The following is an 18,406-nucleotide window of genomic DNA, read 5'->3' on the forward strand; positions in this document are numbered from 1 at the left end:
TCCATCCCAGATCCCTTCCAGTACATCCCAGTGTCCCCAGTCCATCCCAGTTCCCTCCAGATTCCCCCCAGTTCTTCCCAGTGCACCCCAGCCCGTCCCAGTCCCCTCCATATCCCCTCCCAGTCCATCCCAGTGCCCCCAGCCATCCCATTCCCCTCCAGATCCCCCCCAGTCTGCCCCAGTCCATCGCAGTGCACCCCAGTCTGTCCCAGTCCCCTCCAGATCCCCCCCAGTCCCCACAGAATCCCCCCAGTCCATCCCAGTGCACCCCAATCTATATGAGTCCCCCCCTCAGGACCCCCCCAGATCATCCCAGTGCCCCCAGTCTGTCCCAGATCCCCCCAGTCCATCCCAGTCCAGCCCAGTGCCCCCAGCCCATCCCAATCCCCCCCAGAACCCCCCCAGTCCATCCCAGTACCTCCAGCCTGTCTCAGCCCCGCCCCCAGGACCCCCCAGTCCATCCCAGTCTGTCACAGCTCTCTCCAGTTCTCCTCCCAGTCCATCCCAGTGCACCCCAATCTATATCAGTCCCGCCTCAGGACCCCCCCCAGTCCATCCCAGTGCCCCTAGTCCGTCCCAGTTCCCCCCAGGACCCCCCCCCAGTCCCTCCTAGTCCATCCCAGTCCCTCCCAGGCCCCCGCCAGTCCCTCCCAGTCCCCCCCAGGACTCCCCCCCAGTCCCTCCTAGTCCGTCCCAGTCCCTCCCAGGGTCCCCCAGAACCCCCCAGTCCCTCCCAGGCCCCCCCAGGCCCCCGCCAGTCCCTCCCAGTCCCCCCCAGGACTCCCCCCAGTCCATCCCAGTCCCCCGCCAGTCCCTCCCAGTCCCCCCCAGGACTCCCCCCAGTCCAACCCAGTCCCTCCCAGTCCCTCCCAGTCCCCCCCAGGACTCCCCCCAGTCCATCCCAGTCCCTCCCAGTCCCCCCCCAGGGCCCCCCCAGTCCATCCCAGTCCCTCCCAGTCCCTCCCAGTCCCCCCCAGGACTCCCCCCAGTCCATCCCAGTCCCTCCCAGTCCCTCCCAGGACTCCCCCCAGTCCCTACTAGTCCGTCCCAGTCCCTCCCAGGGTCCCCCAGAACCCCCCAGTCCCTCCCAGGCCCCCCCAGGCCCCCGCCAGTCCCTCCCAGTCCCCCCCAGGACTCCCCCCAGTCCATCCCAGTCCCTCCCAGTCCCTCCCAGTCCCCCCCAGGACTCCCCCCAGTCCAACCCAGTCCCTCCCAGTCCCTCCCAGTCCCCCCCAGGACTCCCCCCAGTCCATCCCAGTCCCTCCCAGTCCCCCCCAGGGCCCCCCCCGGCCCCTCCCGGGGTCGTGGCCCCACATCCTGCCCCCGCCCGACCCGGGGAAACGCTCAACAAAGGAGTTTCCTGCTGGGGGGGCCCGGCCCCCCCCCCCACGCGGGACCCTCCCTGCCGTGGGGGGGCCACAGCCCGGCCCCTGCCTCCCCGCCGGGCCCCGAGCCGCCGGACGGACAGACGGACACTTCCCCGCCGCCTCAAATTGCCCAAAGTTCCCCAAACTTGCCCCAAATTTCACCCCCCCCCCCCCAAATCAGCAGCTCCCCCAGCTGGGGGTCCCCCTCCTACAGCCTCCCCCCCAAAAAAGGGGGGGCAGCCCCGGCCGCCTGGATTCCCGGGGAGAGGACTGGGGGGGTGGGGGTGGGGGGGTGGCCTGGACGCCTGGGGACCCCCGGCCGTGGGGCAGAGGAAAGTGGGGGCCCCCCCGGAGCCCCCCGGGGCCGCGATGGGGCTGTGGCTGCTCTGGCTGTGGGTCCCGCTGGGCTGCGCTGAGGAGGGTGAGTGACCGGACCCCCGGGGGGGGGCCGGACCCCTGGGTGCCCTCGGGGTGGGGGGCCCGGACCCCTGGGTGCCCTCGGGGTGGGGGGGGTGGGATCCGAACGCCTGGGTCCTCTCGGGATGGGGGTACCGGACCCCCGGGTCCCGTCGGGGTGGGGGTCCCAAATGCCTGGGTCCTCTTGGGATGGGGGTCCCAGATTTCTGGGTCCCCTTGGGATGGGGAGGGGGATCAAGGGGTCCCAAACCCCTGGGTCCCCTCAGGATGGGGGTCCCAGACCCCTGGGTCCCGTTGGGGTGGGGGTCCCGGACCCCTGGGTCCTCTTGGGACAGTGGCGGGGGGGGATCCCAACACCTGGGTCCTCTCGGGATGGGGGTACTGGACCCCCGGGTCCCGTCGGGGTGGGGGTCCCGAACGCCTGGGTCCCCTCGGGATGGGGAGGGGGATCAAGGGGTCCCAAACCCCTGGGTCCCCTTAGGGGGGGGTCCCGGACTCCTGGTTCCCCTCGGGATGGGGAGGGGGATCAATGGGTCCTGGACGCCCGGGTCCCCTCGGGATGGGGAGGGGGGTCTTTGACCCCCCTCCCCATCCCGAGGGGTCCCGGGTGTCCAGGGATTGGGGGGGGGGTCCCCTGACCCCCCCTGACCCCCCCACCCCCCCCAGAGACGCTGTTGAACACGCGGCTGGAGACCACCGACCTCAAGTGGACGGTGTACCCGCCGGGGGAGGGGCAGGTGAGGGGACACACGGGGGGACTGGGGGGGTCCCCAACACTGCCCACCTCCCTGTCCCCTTTGCTCGGGTCCCCCCGTGTCCCCCCCGTGTCCCCAACTCCCCATGTCCCCGCATCCCTAACGTCCCCCCATGTCCCCCCCATCCCCACGCTCTTCCATGTCCCCCTGTCCCCATGCCCCCCCTCATGCCCCCCCGTGTCCCCCCATGTCCCCCCATCCCTAATGTCCCTCCGTGCCCCCCCGTGTCCCCCCACCCCTGACATCCCCCTGTCCCCATGCCCCCCCATGCCCCCCCTCACCTCCCCCGTGTCCCCTCCATGTCCCCCCATGTCCCCCCCTCCCTAACGTCCCCCCATGTCCCCCCGTGTCCCCCCGCCCCTGACATTCCCTCTGTCCCCATGCCCCCCCACCCCCCCGTGTCCCCCCCATCCCTAACATCCCCCCGTGTCCCCCCGTGTCCCCCCATGTCCCCCCCTCCCTAACGTCCCCCCGTGTCCCCCCCATCCCTAACGTCTTCCCGTGTCCCACCCATCCCTAACGTCCCCCCGTGTCCCCCTGTGTCCCCCCCTCCCTAACGTCGCCCCGTGTCCCCCCGTGTCCCCCCACCCCTGACATCCCCTCTGTCCCCATGCCCCCCCCACCCCCCCGTGTCCCCCCCTCCCTAACGTCCCCCCATGTCCCCCCGTGTCCCTCCCTGTCCCCCCCTCCCTAACGTCCCCCCGTGTCCCCCCCATCCCTAACGTCCCCCCGTGTCCCCCCATGTCCCCCCCTGTCCCCCCGTGTCCCCCGCAGTGGGAGGAGCTGAGCGGCCTGGACGAGGAGCGCCAGGCCTCGGTGCGCACCTTCGAGGTGTGCTCGGGGCTGGGCCCCCCCGGCCCCCCCCAGAACAGCTGGCTGCGCTCCGCCTGGGTGCCCCGCCGCGGCGCCACCCACGTCTACGCCGAGCTGCGCTTCACCCTGCTGGCCTGCGACAGCCTGCCCCGCCCCCGCCCCGCCCGCCGGCGCCGGAGGGGGGCTCCCGACGACCACCGCGGTCATCGCCCCGGCGACGGTCACCACGATGTTCTGGGCGATGGTCCCGGCAACCGTCATGCCCTTAGCAACGGCCCCGGCGACCACGATGCTCCTGGCGACCACCCCGGTAACCACCCCGGCAACGGTCCCGGCCACCACGATGGTCCTAGCAACGGCCCCGGCGACCACGGTGCTCTGGGTGATGGTCCCGGCAACCGCCCCGGCAACCAGGGTGCCCTTAGCAACAGCCCCGGCAACCACGATGCTCTTAGCAACAGCCCCGGCAACCACCCCAGCAACCGTAATGCTCTGGGTGTTGGTCCCGGCAACCGTGATGCTCCCAATGACCACCCTGGCAACCGCCCCGGCAACCAGGGTGCCCTTAGCAACGGCCCTGGCAACCATGATGCTCCTAGCGATGGTCCTGGCAACGGCCCCGGCAACCACGGTGCCCTTAGCAACCGCCCTGGCAACAATGATGCCCTTAGCAACGGCCCTGGCAACCACGATGCTCCCAATAACTGCCTCGGCAACCACCCCGGCAACGGCCCCGGCAACCGTGATGACCTTAGCAACAGCCTTGGCAACCATGATTCTCCTAGCAACAACCCCGGCAACAGGCCCAGCAACTATGTTACCGTTAGCAACGCACCTGGCAACCATGATGCCCTTAGCGACGGCCTTGGCAACCACCGTACTCTTACCAGCGACCCCGGCAACAGGCGCAGCAACCACGATGCTCCTAGCAACAACCATGGCTACAGCCCCAGCAACCATGTTACCCTTAGCAACGACCTTGGCAACCATGATGCTCTTACTAATGACCCTGGCAACCACGTTACGCTTAGCAACAACCCCAGCAACGGCCCTAGCAACCACAATGCCCTTAGCAACGGCCTTGGCAGCGGCCCTAGCAACCACGACGCCCTTAGCAACAGCCTTAGCAACGGCCCCAGCAACCACGACACTCCTAGCAACGGCCCCGCCGCCGCTCCCGCCGCCCCCCGCCCCCGCCGCAGCCCCGCCCCGCCCTCCCCCCGCCCTTGCAAAGAAACCTTCAACGTCTTTTACCACGAGGCGGACGCCGACACGGCGACGGCGCTGACGCCGCCCTGGATGGAGAACCCCTACGTCAAGGTGGACACGGTGGCGGCCGAACATCTCTCACGCCGGACAACAAGCGGTGCCGGCGGTCGCCCGGCGGGACGGATCAACCGTAAAACGTTACGGTTGGGTCCTTTGAGCCGCGCCGGTTTTTATTTGGCTTTCCAAGATTTGGGAGCCTGTATGGCGTTGCTCTCCGTCCGCCTGTACTTCCAGCGGTGTCCCGAGGTGACGGCGCGCCTGGCGCGGTTTCCCGCCACCGTCCCGCGGGAGCTGGTGGCGGCGGTGCCCGGGCGGTGCCTGGAAGGGGCCGTGCCCGTCGGCACCGGGGCGCCCGTCATGTACTGCCGGGAAGACGGGCGGTGGGCCGAGCCCCCCGCCCAGGGCTGCGTCTGCGGCCCCGGGAGGGAGCCTGATGGGGGGCTGGGGTGTCGCGGTGAGTGGGGGGGGGGTCCTGGGGGGCCAGGGGGGTCCCTGGGGGGGGCTCTGGGGATCCCGGGGGGCTCTGGGGGGCAGTTGGAGCATCCTGGAGGGCTCTGGGGGGGCTCTGGGGGTCCCAGAGGGCTCTGGGGGGGGAGTTGGAGCATCCTGGAGGGCTTTGGGGGGGCTCTGGGGGTCCCAGAGGGCTCTGGGGGGGGAGGTGGAGCATCCTGGAGGGCTCTGGGGGGTCCCTGGGGTCACAGGGTGAGCCGGAGGGGTCCCTGGGGGGGCTCTGGGGGTTCTGGGGGGCTCTGGGGGGGAGTTGGAGCATCCTGGAGGGCTCTGGGGGGGCTCTGGGGGTCCCAGAGGGCTCTGAGGGGGGAGTTGGAGCATCCTGGAGGGCTCGGGGGGGTCCTGGGGGGTCCCTGGGGTTGCAGGGTGGGCCAGGGGGGTCCCTGGGGGAGCTCTGGGGGTCCTGGGGGGCTCTGGGGGGGGGTTGGAGCATCCTGGGGGTGATGTGGGGGCTGGGGTGTCGTGGTGAGTTGGGGGGGGAGCTGTGGGGGGCTGTGGGGCAGGGGTGGGGGTGCAATGGGGCGGGGGCGCAGGGGGGAGCACCCGGGTGCCTGGGTCCCCGTGTGACCCCTCTTCCCCCCCCCCTCCCCCGCAGCCTGCACCCCCGAAACCTTCAAGGCGGAGGCGGGGGGGGGGCGGTGCGAGCCCTGCCCCCCCTTCAGCCAGGCCCCGGCCCCCGGTGCCACCGCCTGCCCCTGCCGCCCCGGCTTCTACCGGGCACCCGGCGAGGGACCCGCGCTGCGCTGCTCCGGTCAGCACCCGCGGGGGCTGGGGGGCGGGCGCCTGCGTCCCTGGGTGGGTGGGGGGGAGATGGGGGGCCTGGGTCCATGGGTGGGGGGCTGGGGGGCCTGGGTCTGTGGGTGGGGGGAGATGGGGGGCCTGGGTCCATGGGTGGGGGGAGATGGGGGGCCTGGGCCCATGGGTGGGGGGAGATGGGGGGCCTGGGCCCGTGGGTGGGGGGCTGGGGGGCCTGGGTTCATGGGTGGGGGGAGATGGGGGCCTGGGTCAATAGGTGGGGGGAGATGGGGGGCCTGGGTCCATGGGTGGGGGGAGATGGGGGGCCTGGGTCCGTGGGTGAGGGGCTGGGGGGGTCCCGAGTGCCTGGGTCCATGGGTGGGGGGAGATGGGGGGCCTGGGTCCGTGGGTGAGGGGCTGGGGGGGTCCCGAGTGCCTGGGTCCGTGGGTGGGGGGCTGGGGGGGTCCCAAGTGCCTGGGTCCGTGGGTGGGGGGGAGATGGGGTGCCCGGATGCCTGGGTCCATGGGTTTGGGGGGCTCAGGCACCCAGACCCCCCACTTCCCCATCCCTACGGGTGCTGCCCCCCCCCCCCTTGCCCCCCCAGCCCCCCCCTCGGCCCCCCGCAGCGTGGTGGCTCGGCTGAACGGTTCCGGGGTGCGTTTGGAGTGGAGCACCCCCCGCGACGGGGGGGGTCGCCCCGACCTCACCTACGCCCTGGGGTGCCGGGCTTGTCCCGAGCGGGCGCCCTGCGGCCCCTGCGCCCGCCTCGCCTTCTCCCCCGGCACCGCCGGGCTGCGGGGCCGCGGCGTCACCGTCACCGGCCTCCGGCCCTACGTCACCTACACCTTCACCGTCACCGCCCGCAACGGCGTCTCCCACCTCAGCCCCCACCCGCCCCCCGGGGAGGAGGTCAATGTCACCACCACCAAGGACGGTGAGAGGAGGCGTGGGTGGAGCCCCCAAACCTGACCTGGGACCCCCAGACCTGCCCTGGGACCCCAAAACCTGCCCTGGGACCCCCAGACCTGCCCTGGGACCCACAAACAGGCCCTGGGACCCCATAACCCACCCTGGGACCCTCTAAACCAGCCTGGGACCCCAAAACCTGCTCTGGCACCCCATAACCCACCCTGGGACCCCCAGACCTGCCCTGGGACCCCAAAACCTGACCTGGGACCCCAAAACCTGCCCTGGGACCCCCAGACCTGCCCTGGGACCCACAAACAGGCCCTGGGACCCCATAACCCACCTTGGTACCCTCTAAACCAGCCTGGGACCCCCAAACCTGCCCTGGGACCCCCTAAACCAGCCTGGGACCCCCTAAACCAGCCTGGGACCCACAAACCTGCTCTGCGACCCCCCCTAACCTGCCCTGGGACCCCATAATCTGCCCTGGGACCCCTTAACCCACTCTGGGACCCCCAAACCTGCCCTGGGACCCCATAACCTGCCCTGGGACCCTCTAAACCACCCTGGGACCCCAAAACCTGCTCTAGGACCCCATAAACCACCCTGAGACCCCCTAACCTGCCCTGGGACCCCCAAACCTGCCCTGGGACCCCCAAACCTGTCCTGACACCCCCTAACCTACTCTGGGATCCCCAAAACCACCCTGAGACCCCTAAACCTGCCCCAGGACCCCATCACCCACTCTGGAACCCCCAAACCTGACCTGGGACCTACCCAAACCTGCCCCAGGATCCCCACATCCACCTTGGGACCCCTAAACCTGCCCTGGCACCCCTAAACACAACCTGAGACCCCCCCTAACCTGCCCTGGGACCCCCTAAACCATCCTGGGACCCCCCAGGATCCCCTTAACCGACTCTGGGACCCTCAAACCCACCCTGGGACCCCAAAGCCTCCCCAGGACACCCAGGGACCCCCCCAGGACCCCCTCACCCACCCTGGGACCCCCCTGGGACCCCCCTGGGAACCCAAAGCCTCCCCACGACCCCCAGGGACGCCCCCAGACCCCCCTCACCCACCCTGGGACCACCCTGGGACCCCAAAGACTCCCCAGGACCCCCAGGGACCCCCCCAGGACCCGCTCACCCACCCTGGGACCCCCCTGGGACCCCCCTGGGACTCCCCTGGGACCCCAAAGCCTCCCCAGGACCCCCAGGAACCCCCCCAGGACCCCCTAGCCCACCCTGGGACCCCCCTGGGACCACCGTGACCCCCCTGACCCCCCCCCAGTGCCGTTGCCAGTGTACGATGTGGTCCGGATTGGGGGGTCCCCCACGGGGGTGACGCTGTCGTGGCCGACCCCCCCCCCGGCCCCCCCCGGGAGCCACGTCCTCGACTACGAGGTCAAATACTACGAGAAGGTGGGGGGGGGCTGGGGGGCATCAGGGTCTCAAGGGACTCTGGGGGGGTCCTGGGGGTATTGGGGGGTCCTGGGGGGCATTTGGGGCTCCTGGGGGGCATTTGGGGGGTCCTGGAGATATTAAGGAGCTGATGGGGGGGGGGGGTCCCAAAGGACATGGAGGGGGCCTGGGAGGGGGTGTTTGGGGGGTCCAGGGAATATCTGAGGTGTCCTGGGAGGAATTTGGGGGGTCCCAAGGGATATTGGGGGGGCTTGGGGAGCATTTGGGGGGTCCTGGGAGTGCTTGGGGGGGTCCAGGTGGCATTGGGCAGAGCCCCAAGGGACATGGGGGGGGGCTTGGGGATGCTTTTGGGGGTTCTGGGGGGCATTGGGGGGTCCTAGGGACTAGTGAGGGGCCTCCTGGAGGGGATTTAGGGGCTCCTGAGGGCTATTTGGGGGTCCTGGGGGGTCGTGGGGGGGTTCTGGGGGCATTTGAGGGTTCTTGGGGGGTATTGGGGTGTGCTGGGGGCTACTGGGGGGCTCCTCGGGCACATTTGGAGGATATTGGGGGGTCCTGGGGGCTACTGGGGGGTCCTGAGGGGTATGGGGGGGGTCCTGGGTGGCATTGGGGTTCCCAAGAGACCGGGGGGGGGGTTTGGGGGGTTTTGGGGGGTTCAGGGGGATATTTGGGGGGTGCTGGGGAGTCCTTGGGGGTCTTGGAGGGGTCCCAAGGGGCCCTGGGGGTGTTTCAGGAGCCCTGGGGGGGTATCGGGGGGTCCTGGGTCATGGAGGGGGGTCGTCTGACCCCCGCAGGTGGGGGGGGGCGAGGGCCCCCCCATGTTCTTGAAGGTGCCAGCGCCGCGGGCGGAGCTGGGGGGGCTGCGCCGGGGGGGGCTCTACGGGGTGCGGGTCCGCGCCCGCTCCGAAGCCGGTTACGGAGATTTCGGCCCCGAGACCGCCGTCACCACCCAGGGCGCCGGTGAGCCCCCCCAAACCTCCCCGCACCCCCAAACCCCTCCTAACCCTCCCCGGGACCCCCCAATCCCCCAGGACTCCTCCAACCCCCCCCCCAAGTCCCCCTGGGACCCCCCAAACCTCCTGGGAGCCCCAAACTCCCCCCCAACGCTCTTGGGACCCCCACACGCCCCTGGGCCCCCCCAAGTATGGGACACCCCCTGCAGTATCCACCGCCCCAGGGCCCCCTGAGCCCCCCCCAAGCCCCCTGGGACCCCTCTGACCCCCACGATGCCCCTGGGATCCCCCTGGGACCCCCCCACCCCCCATGACACCTCTGGGACCCCCCATGGACCCCCCTGACCCCTCTGGGACCCCCTGCCCCCCCCAACAGCCCCCTGACCCCCTGGGACCCCCATAACCCCTCTGAGACCCTCCTGGGACCCCCCCCCACCCCCCATGACCCCTCTAGAACCCCCCCAGGACCCCCCAACCCCCCCAGGACTCCCTGGAACCCCCTGGCCCCTCCCGAAAGCCCCCTGACGCCCTGGGACCCCCATAACCCCTCTGAGACCCCCCTGGGAACCCCTGGGACCCCCCCATTCCCCATTATAACCCCTCTGGGACCCCCCGTGACCCCTTTGGGACCCTGTGGGCCCCCCCTGGGCCCCCCCCGGACCCCCGGCACTGACGGCTGCCGGCAGAGGGGTCCCGGGGGGAGCACGGGGGGCTGGTGGCGGGGGCTGCGGCTCTGGGGGGGCTCCTGGTGCTGGCGCTGCTCGCGGGGACCCTGCTCTGCTTCAGGTGAGGGGGGGCCGGGGGGGCTCGGGGGGGGACTTGGAGCATCCTGGGGGGCTTGGTGGGGCATTGGGGGGCTCAGGGGGGGCTCTTAGGGTCCCTGTGGGGCTTGGGAGGGGCCAGGGGGGTGTCTGGGGGGATTCTGGGGGTCCTGGGGGGCTCGGGGGGGGGGAGCTGGAGCATCTTGGGTGGTCCCTGGGGGCCTTTGTGGGGGGGCTGGGGGGGCTGGGGGGGGCTCTGGGGGTCCTGGGGGACTCTGGGGACATCCTGGGGGGTCCCAGGGGTACGGGGGGGGCCCGGGGGGGTCTCGGGGGGCTGCACTCATTCGTGTCCCCACCCCCAGGCGCCACAGCCACCGGCACAGGGAGGACGCGGATCGGCACGGCCACCGCCCCGCGGGGCACGGTGAGCGCCCGGGCAGCCGGTGTCACCCGGTGTCACCCGGTGTCACCCAGTGTCACCCCAGGGTCACCCCAGTGTCACCCAGTGTCACCCAGTGTCACCCCGGGTCACCCCGGGTCACCCAGTGTCACCCGGTGTCACCCCAGGGTCACCTCAGGGTCACCTCAGTGTCACCCGGTGTCACCCAGGGTCACCCAGTGTCACCCCGGGTCACCCAGTGTCACCCCAGGGTCACCTCAGGGTCACCCCAGGGTCCCCACGGTGACCGTCTTGGTGTCCCCACGTCCCTCGGGTGACGGTGACAGTGATGATGGCGCTGTCCCCATGTCCCCACATCCTCGGGGGTGGTCTTGGTGTCCCCATGTCCCCACGGTGACCACCTCGGTGTGCCCACGTCCCCGGGGATGGTCTTGGTGTCCCCATGTCCCCATGGTGACCACCTCGGTGTCCCCACGTCCCCGGGGATGGTCTTGGTGTCCCCATGTCCCCACGGTGACCACCTCGGTGTCCCCACGTCCCCGGGGATGGTCTTGGTGTCCCCATGTCCCCACGGTGACCACCTCGGTGTCCCCATGTCCCCGGGAATGGTCTCACTGTCTCCACGTCCCCACGGTGCTGGTGGTGGCACCCCCGTGTCACCGTCCCCTATAACCGCGGCGAGGGTGGGGCTGGCGTCCCCCAGGATGGGGGTGACGCCGGGTGACGGCGGGTGACAGCGGGTGACGGCGGGCGCTGGGGGCAGGGGGGAAGCTGTACATCGACCCCCTGACCTACGAGGACCCCGGGGTGGCCCTGAGGGACTTCGCCCAGGAGATCGACGTCGCCTGCGTCAAGATCGAGGAGGTCATCGGAGCAGGTGACACGCCCCGGCCCCGCCCGGCCCCGCCCAGACCCCCCCCACGATGTCCCCGATGACGTCCCTATGGATGTCCCCAATGATGGCCCTGTCCGTGTCCCTACGGGTGTTCCCAGTGATGTCCCCATCTCTGTCCCCATCCACGCGCCCATCCCTGTCCCCAACGATGTCCCCATCCGTGTCCCCATCCCTGTCCCCACCCATCCATGTCCCCAGTGATGTCCCCAATGATGTTCTCATCCATGTCCCCAAAGACATCCCCATCCCTGTCCCCATCCCTGTCCCCATCCCTGTCCCCATCCCTGTCCCAAATTATGCCTCCACCCATGTCCCCACTGATGTCCCCACCCCTGTGCCCAATGACGTCCCCATCCACGTCTCCATCTACGTCCCCAAAAATGTCCCCAACGATGTCCCCATCCTTGTCCCCATCCCTGTGCCCACTCATGTCCCCATCAACATCTCCCCCCAGGGGAGTTCGGGGGGGGGCTCAGGGGTGACGTCCCCCCCCCGTCCCCAGGGGAGTTCGGGGAGGTGGGGGGGCTCAGGGGTGACGTCCCCCCCCCGTCCCCAGGGGAGTTCGGGGAGGTGGGGGGGGGCTCAGGGGTGACGTCCCCCCCCCGTCCCCAGGGGAGTTCGGGGAGGTGGGGGGGGCTCAGGGGTGACGTCCCCCCCCCGTCCCCAGGGGAGTTCGGGGAGGTGGGGGGGCTCAGGGGTGACGTCCCCCCCCCGTCCCCAGGGGAGTTCGGGGAGGTGGGGGGGGCTCAGGGGTGACGTCCCCCCCCCGTCCCCAGGGGAGTTCGGGGAGGTGGGGGGGCTCAGGGGTGACGTCCCCCCCCCGTCCCCAGGGGAGTTCGGGGAGGTGGGGGGGGCTCAGGGGTGACGTCCCCCCCCCGTCCCCAGGGGAGTTCGGGGAGGTGGGGGGGGCTCAGGGGTGACGTCCCCCCCCCGTCCCCAGGGGAGTTCGGGGAGGTGGGGGGGCTCAGGGGTGACGTCCCCCCGTCCCCAGGGGAGTTCGGGGAGGTGGGGGGGCTCAGGGGTGACGTCCCCCCCCCGTCCCCAGGGGAGTTCGGGGAGGTGGGGGGGGCTCAGGGGTGACGTCCCCCCCCCGTCCCCAGGGGAGTTCGGGGAGGTGGGGGGGGCTCAGGGGTGACGTCCCCCCCCCGTCCCCAGGGGAGTTCGGGGAGGTGGGGGGGCTCAGGGGTGACGTCCCCCCGTCCCCAGGGGAGTTCGGGGAGGTGGGGGGGCTCAGGGGTGACGTCCCCCCCCCGTCCCCAGGGGAGTTCGGGGAGGTGGGGGGGGGCTCAGGGGTGACGTCCCCCCCCCGTCCCCAGGGGAGTTCGGGGAGGTGGGGGGGCTCAGGGGTGACGTCGCCCCGTCCCCAGGGGAGTTCGGGGAGGTGGGGGGGCTCAGGGGTGACGTCCCCCCCCCGTCCCCAGGGGAGTTCGGGGAGGTGGGGGGGCTCAGGGGTGACGTCCCCCCCCCGTCCCCAGGGGAGTTCGGGGAGGTGGGGGGGGCTCAGGGGTGACGTCCCCCCGTCCCCAGGGGAGTTCGGGGAGGTGGGGGGGCTCAGGGGTGACGTCCCCCCGTCCCCAGGGGAGTTCGGGGAGGTGGGGGGGGGCTCAGGGGTGACGTCCCCCCCCCGTCCCCAGGGGAGTTCGGGGAGGTCTGCCGGGGCCGGCTGGCGCTGCCGGGGCGCCCCGAGTCGCCGGTGGCGGTGAAGACGCTGAAGGGGGGCGCGGGGGAGCGGCAGCGCCGGGACTTCCTGGGGGAAGCCGCCCGCATGGGGCAGTTCGCCCACCCCAACGTGGTGCGGCTGCGGGGGGTGGTGACGGCCAGCGCCCCCGCCATGATCCTCACCGAGTTCATGGAGAACGGGGCCCTCGACGCCTTCCTGCGGGTACGGGGACAGCGGGGGACGGGGGGACATTGGGGGACGGGGGGGGACGGGGGGGTGTGGGGACATTGGGGGACGTGGGGACATTGGGGGACATTGGGGGACATGGGGATGTGGGGACATCGGGGGGACGTGGGGACATTGGGGGACATTGGGGGACATGGGGATGTGGGGACATTGGGGGGACGTGGGGACATTGGGGGACATTGGGGGACATGGGGATGTGGGGACATCGGGGGGACGTGGGGACATTGGGGGACATGGGGATGTGGGGACATCGGGGGGACGTGGGGACATTGGGGGACATTGGGGGACATGGGGATGTGGGGACATCGGGGGGATGAGGGGACATTGGGAGATATTGGGGGACATGGGGATGTGGGGACATCGGGGGGACGTGGGGACATTGGGGGACATTGGGGGACATGGGGATGTGGGGACATCGGGGGGATGAGGGGACATTGGGGGACGTTGGGGGACATGGGGATGTGGGGACATCGGGGGGACGTGGGGACATTGGGGGACATTGGGGGACATGGGGATGTGGGGACATCGGGGGGACGTGGGGACATTGGGGGACATTGGGGGACATGGGGATGTGGGGACATCGGGGGGACGTGGGGACATTGGGGGACATTGGGGGACATGGGGATGTGGGGACATCGGGGGTTTGAGGGGACATGGGGACATGGGCTATAGGGGGACACAGGGACACGGGGGACACATGGGACACAGGGGACGTGGGGTATGGGGGGACACGAGGGACATGGGGGGACATTTGGGATACGGGGGACACAGGGGACGTGGGATACAGGGGACATGGGGGGACACAGGGGACATGGGGGGACATTTGGGATAAGGGGGACACATGGGGACGCTGCAGCCACAGGGGACACCGAGGACACAGTCACACCCCCCCCAGCCCCCCCCCACCCGCACGAGGTGACCATGTCACCTGTGTCCCCTCCCCCCCCCGGTGTCCCCCCAGGGCCGCGTGGGGACGCTGGGGACGCTGCAGCTGGTGGCCATGCTGCGGGGCATCGCGGCCGGGATGCGGTACCTGGCCGAGACCGGCTTCGTCCACCGCGACCTGGCCGCCCGCAACATCCTGGTGGACGCCCAGCTGGTCTGCAAGGTCTCCGACTTCGGGCTCTCCCGCGCCCTGGAGGAGGAGAGCTCGGCCGACCCCACCTACACCAGCTCCCTGGTGAGGCCCTGGGTCCTCAGTGGGGATGGGGAACCTCTGGGGTTGGGGTCTCTCCAGGGTTGGGGTCTCTCCAGGGTTGGGGTCTCTCAAGGGTTGGGGTCTCTCCGGGGTTGGGATCCCTCAAGGGTTGGGATCCCTCAAGGGATGGGGTCTCTCCAGATTTGGGATGCCTCAAGGGTTGGGGTCTCTCCGGGGTTGGGATCCCTCAAGGGTTGGGATCCCTCAGGGGTTGGGGTCTCTCCAGATTTGGGATCTCTCAAGGGTTGGGGTCTCTCCAGGGTTGGGGTCTGTCCAGGGTTGGGATCCCTCAAGGGTTGGGGTCTCTCAAGGGTTGGGGTCTCTCCGGGGTTGGGATCCCTCAAGGGTTGGGGTCTCTCCAGATTTGGGATCCCTCAAGGGTTGGGGTCTCTCAAGGGTTGGGATCTCTCCGGGGTTGGGATCCCTCAAGGGTTGGGATCCCTCAAGGGTTGGGGTCTCTCAAGATTTGGGATCCCTCAAGGGTTGGGGTCTCTCCAGATTTGGGATCTCTCAAGGGTTGGGGTCTCTCAAGGGTTGGGATCTCTCAAGGGCTGGGGTTCACCGAGATGCCTGAGTCCCACCAGGGCTGGGGTCCCTCCAGGGTTGGGGTCCCTCAGAGACACCTGGACACCCGCGTCCCACCCGTGCTGGGATCTCTCCAGGGTTGGGGTCCCTCAAGGATTTGGGATCCCCCAGACGCCCGGGTCCCTCGGGGGGTGGGTTCCCCTGGGGGCTTAGGATCCCCTGGATGCCGGGGTCCCCCCAACTGGACCCCGGGGTCCCCCCGTGATCTCCCCGTCCACAGGGGGGGAAGATCCCGATCCGGTGGACGGCGCCGGAGGCCATCGCCTTCCGCAAGTTCACCTCGGCCAGCGACGCCTGGAGCTACGGCATCGTCATGTGGGAGGTGATGTCCTTCGGCGAGCGGCCCTACTGGGACATGTCCAACCAGGACGTGAGTCACCCCGGCGCTTGGGGGCCCCCCGACACCTGGGTACCCCCCCGGGGCGCTGGGGTCCCCCCCAGACACCTGGGACCCCATGAGGTGGGGGGGGGGGAGCGACCAGGGGGACCCAGGCGTCCCGGCAGGGGCAGCTGGAGCCTCGTTAGGAGCAGCTGGGGGTAATTAGGGGTAATTAGGGGGTAATTAGGGGTAATTAGGGGTAATTAGCCCTCGGCAGCCCAGGAAGGGGCCCAGCTGCCGCGCCCGGACACCTGGGTTTCCCCAAAACGCTGGGGGTCCCCAGTAGGTCAGGGGGTCCCCCGGATGCCTGGGTCCCTGGGAGGGGGTTTGGGGGGCCCGGTGCCTGGGTCCCCCATGGAACAGGGGCTCCCCCAGCTGCCTGGGGACCCCCCAGATGGCTGGGTCCCTGGGAGGGGGTTTGGGGGGCCCGGTGCCTGGGTCCCCCATGGAACAGGGGCTCCCCCAGATGCCTGGGGACCCCCCAGACGGCTGGGTCCCTGGGAGGGGGTTTGGGGGGCCCTGTGCCTGGGTCCCCCGTGGGGCAGGGGCTTCCCAGGGTCCTCCATGGGGTGGGGGCTCCCCCAGATGCCCGGACCCTCCATGGGGCAGGGGGTCCCCTGGACACCTGGGTCCCTTGGGAGGGGGTTTGGGGGGCCCTGTGCCTGGGTCCCCCATGGAACAGGGGCTCCCCCAGACGCCTGGGGACCCCCCCAGACGGCTGGGTCCCTGGGAGGGGGTTTGGGGGGCCCGGTGCCTGGGTCCCCCACAGAACAGGGGCTCCCTCAGACGCCTGGGGACCCCCCCAGACGCCTGGGTCCCTGGGAGGGGGTTTGGGGGGCCCTGTGCCTGGGTCCCCCACGGAACAGGGGCTCCCCCAGATGCCTGGGGACCCCCCCAGACGGCTGGGTCCCTGGGAGGGGGTTTGGGGGGCCCTGTGCCTGGGTCCCCCACGGAACAGGGGCTCCCCCAGATGCCTGGGGACCCCCCCAGACGGCTGGGTCCCTGGGAGGGGGTTTGGGGGGCCCGGTGCCTGGGTCCCCCACGGAACAGGGGCTCCCCCAGACGCCTGGGGACCCCCCCGGACGGCTGGGTCCCCTGAGCAGGTGTCCCCCCCCCCAAGGTGATCAACGCCATCGAGCAGGATTACCGGCTGCCGCCGCCCCCCCGCTGCCCCACGGCGCTGCACCGCCTGATGCTGGACTGCTGGCAGCGCGACCGCAACGCCCGGCCCCGTTTCCCCGACATCGTCAGCGCCCTCGACCGCCTCATCCGTCACCCCGCCACCCTCCGCGTCACCGCGCCCGACGCCCATCGGTACCCTGGGGTGCTGGGGTGGGGGGGGGTCCCGGGGTGCCGTGGGGCTGAGCCAGTGCCCGGTCCCCGCAGGCCCTCCCCGCCCCGGCTGGCGCAGCCCGGCCCCCCCGGCCCCCCCGGCCCCCCCTTCGCCTCGGTGGGCGAGTGGCTCCGCACCCTCCAGCTGGGCCGATACGAGGAGACCTTCAGCAGCGCCGGGGTCACCAGCCTGGAGCTGCTGCCGCGGCTGCGCAGCGAGTACGGGGGGGGGACGTGGGGGACACGGGGGCGTGGGGGACACGGGGGCGTGGGGGGACCTGGGGGGACATGGAGGGACATAGGGGACATGGGGGCGTGGGGGCGTGGGGACATGCGGGGACATGGGGGACATGGGGGGACATGGGGGGACATAGGGGACATGGGGGCGTGGGGGCGTGGGGACATGCGGGGACATGGGGGACATGGGGGGACATGGGGGGACATGGGGGCGTGGGGGACATGGGAGGACATGGGGGCGTGGGGGCGCAGGGGGACATGGGGGACATGGGGGGACATGGGGACATGGGGGCGCAGGGGGACATGGGGGGACCTGGGGACACGGGGGACCTGGGGGGACCTGGGGACGTGGGGGGACACGGGGATACAGGGGACCTGGGGGCGTGAGGGGACATGGGGACACATGGGGGGACGTGGGGGGACATGGGGGGACGTGGGGGGACATGGGGGGACATGGGACGTTGGGGGACATGAAGGGACAGGGCAGAACATGGGGGTGATGGGGGACATGGGGGGACAGGGCAGAACATGGGGGTGATGGAGGACATGGGGGGACATGAGGGCGTGGGGGACGTGGGGGACTCGGGGCGCAGCGGTGACCCCCGTGTCCCCCGCAGGGACCTGCTGCGCATGGGGGTGACGCTGGCCGGGCACCAGCAGCGGATCCTCGACAGCGCCCAGAGCCTGCAGAGCCCCCCCAAGGGGGACCCCCACTTCTGAGCCCCGCCCCTCCTGTGGCCCCGCCCCTGACAAGATGGCCGCCGGGACGCCATGGACCTGTGCTAAGGGGCTCGGCCCTGGTTGAGTCACCAAGATGGCTGCAGCAAGATGGCTGCCGTGCCAAGATGGCCACCCCAGTATGGCCACCAAGCCAAGATGGCCACCCCAAGATGGCCACCATGCCAAGATGGCCGCCAAGCCAAGATGGCCACCAAGCCAAGATGGCCACCCCAAGATGGCCACCCCAAGATGGCCACCCCAAGATGGCCACCCCAAGATGGCCGCCATGCCAAGATGGCTGCCTCACGCCCTGCCCTGTTACACCGAAGCGTGACTTTGCCCCGTGATGTCACAGCAACATCACCAGCGCTCATGACATCACCACTCGCTGCCCACGGACTCCAGGTTGGTGAGGTCACAGGGGAGCGAGGCTGTGGGCGGGGCCTGGTGCATGATGTCACGCCCCGGGTATCACCACTCGTGACCTCAGCGCCGCCTGGGAACCGCCATGACCTCATCACCGCGGGGCTGCACCTCCCAGTGATGTCATAAGGCCCTGATGATATCACAGCTCTTTGACCCCGCCCCTCCTGTTGAACCAAAGAGGGTGGGGCCAGGGAGGCCACGCCCAGGAGTGCAGCTTGAGGCAGGCGTGGCCCGGGCGGGCGGAGTCTGAGCAGGTGTGGCCAGTGTGGGTGTGGTCCGGGTGGGCGGGGCCCCCCAGGTGCTTTTATTATTTCATTTTTTAACCGATTCTGTTAATTTATGGCCCGAAGTCGGAGCCAATAAAAGCGGCGACGGCGGCTCCTCCGCGCCCGCAGTATGCAAATGAAGGGGCGGGGCCAG

At 70.7% G+C, this 18,406-nt stretch overlaps 1 protein-coding gene across 1 annotated transcript; it reads left to right on the top strand.

Moving 5' to 3' along the window:
• The first annotated feature begins 1,277 nt into the window (after positions 1–1,277).
• EPHB4 (EPH receptor B4) lies at positions 1,278–18,366 on the top strand. The gene is made up of 16 exons (XM_075135094.1): positions 1,278–1,788; positions 2,451–2,521; positions 3,314–5,075; positions 5,727–5,882; positions 6,472–6,801; positions 8,067–8,197; positions 8,989–9,154; positions 9,834–9,933; positions 10,271–10,332; positions 11,072–11,185; positions 12,838–13,085; positions 14,071–14,289; positions 15,113–15,262; positions 16,392–16,585; positions 16,658–16,822; positions 17,458–18,366. Exons 1-16 carry the CDS (start codon positions 1,737–1,739, stop codon positions 17,558–17,560), a joined length of 4,023 nt encoding a protein of 1,340 aa, XP_074991195.1. The 5' UTR covers positions 1,278–1,736; the 3' UTR covers positions 17,561–18,366.
• The last annotated feature ends 40 nt before the right edge of the window (positions 18,367–18,406 follow it).

The sequence above is a fragment of the Calonectris borealis genome, chromosome 36 (genome assembly GCF_964195595.1).
Source record: "Calonectris borealis chromosome 36, bCalBor7.hap1.2, whole genome shotgun sequence".
Taxonomy (NCBI): Eukaryota; Metazoa; Chordata; class Aves; order Procellariiformes; family Procellariidae; genus Calonectris; species Calonectris borealis.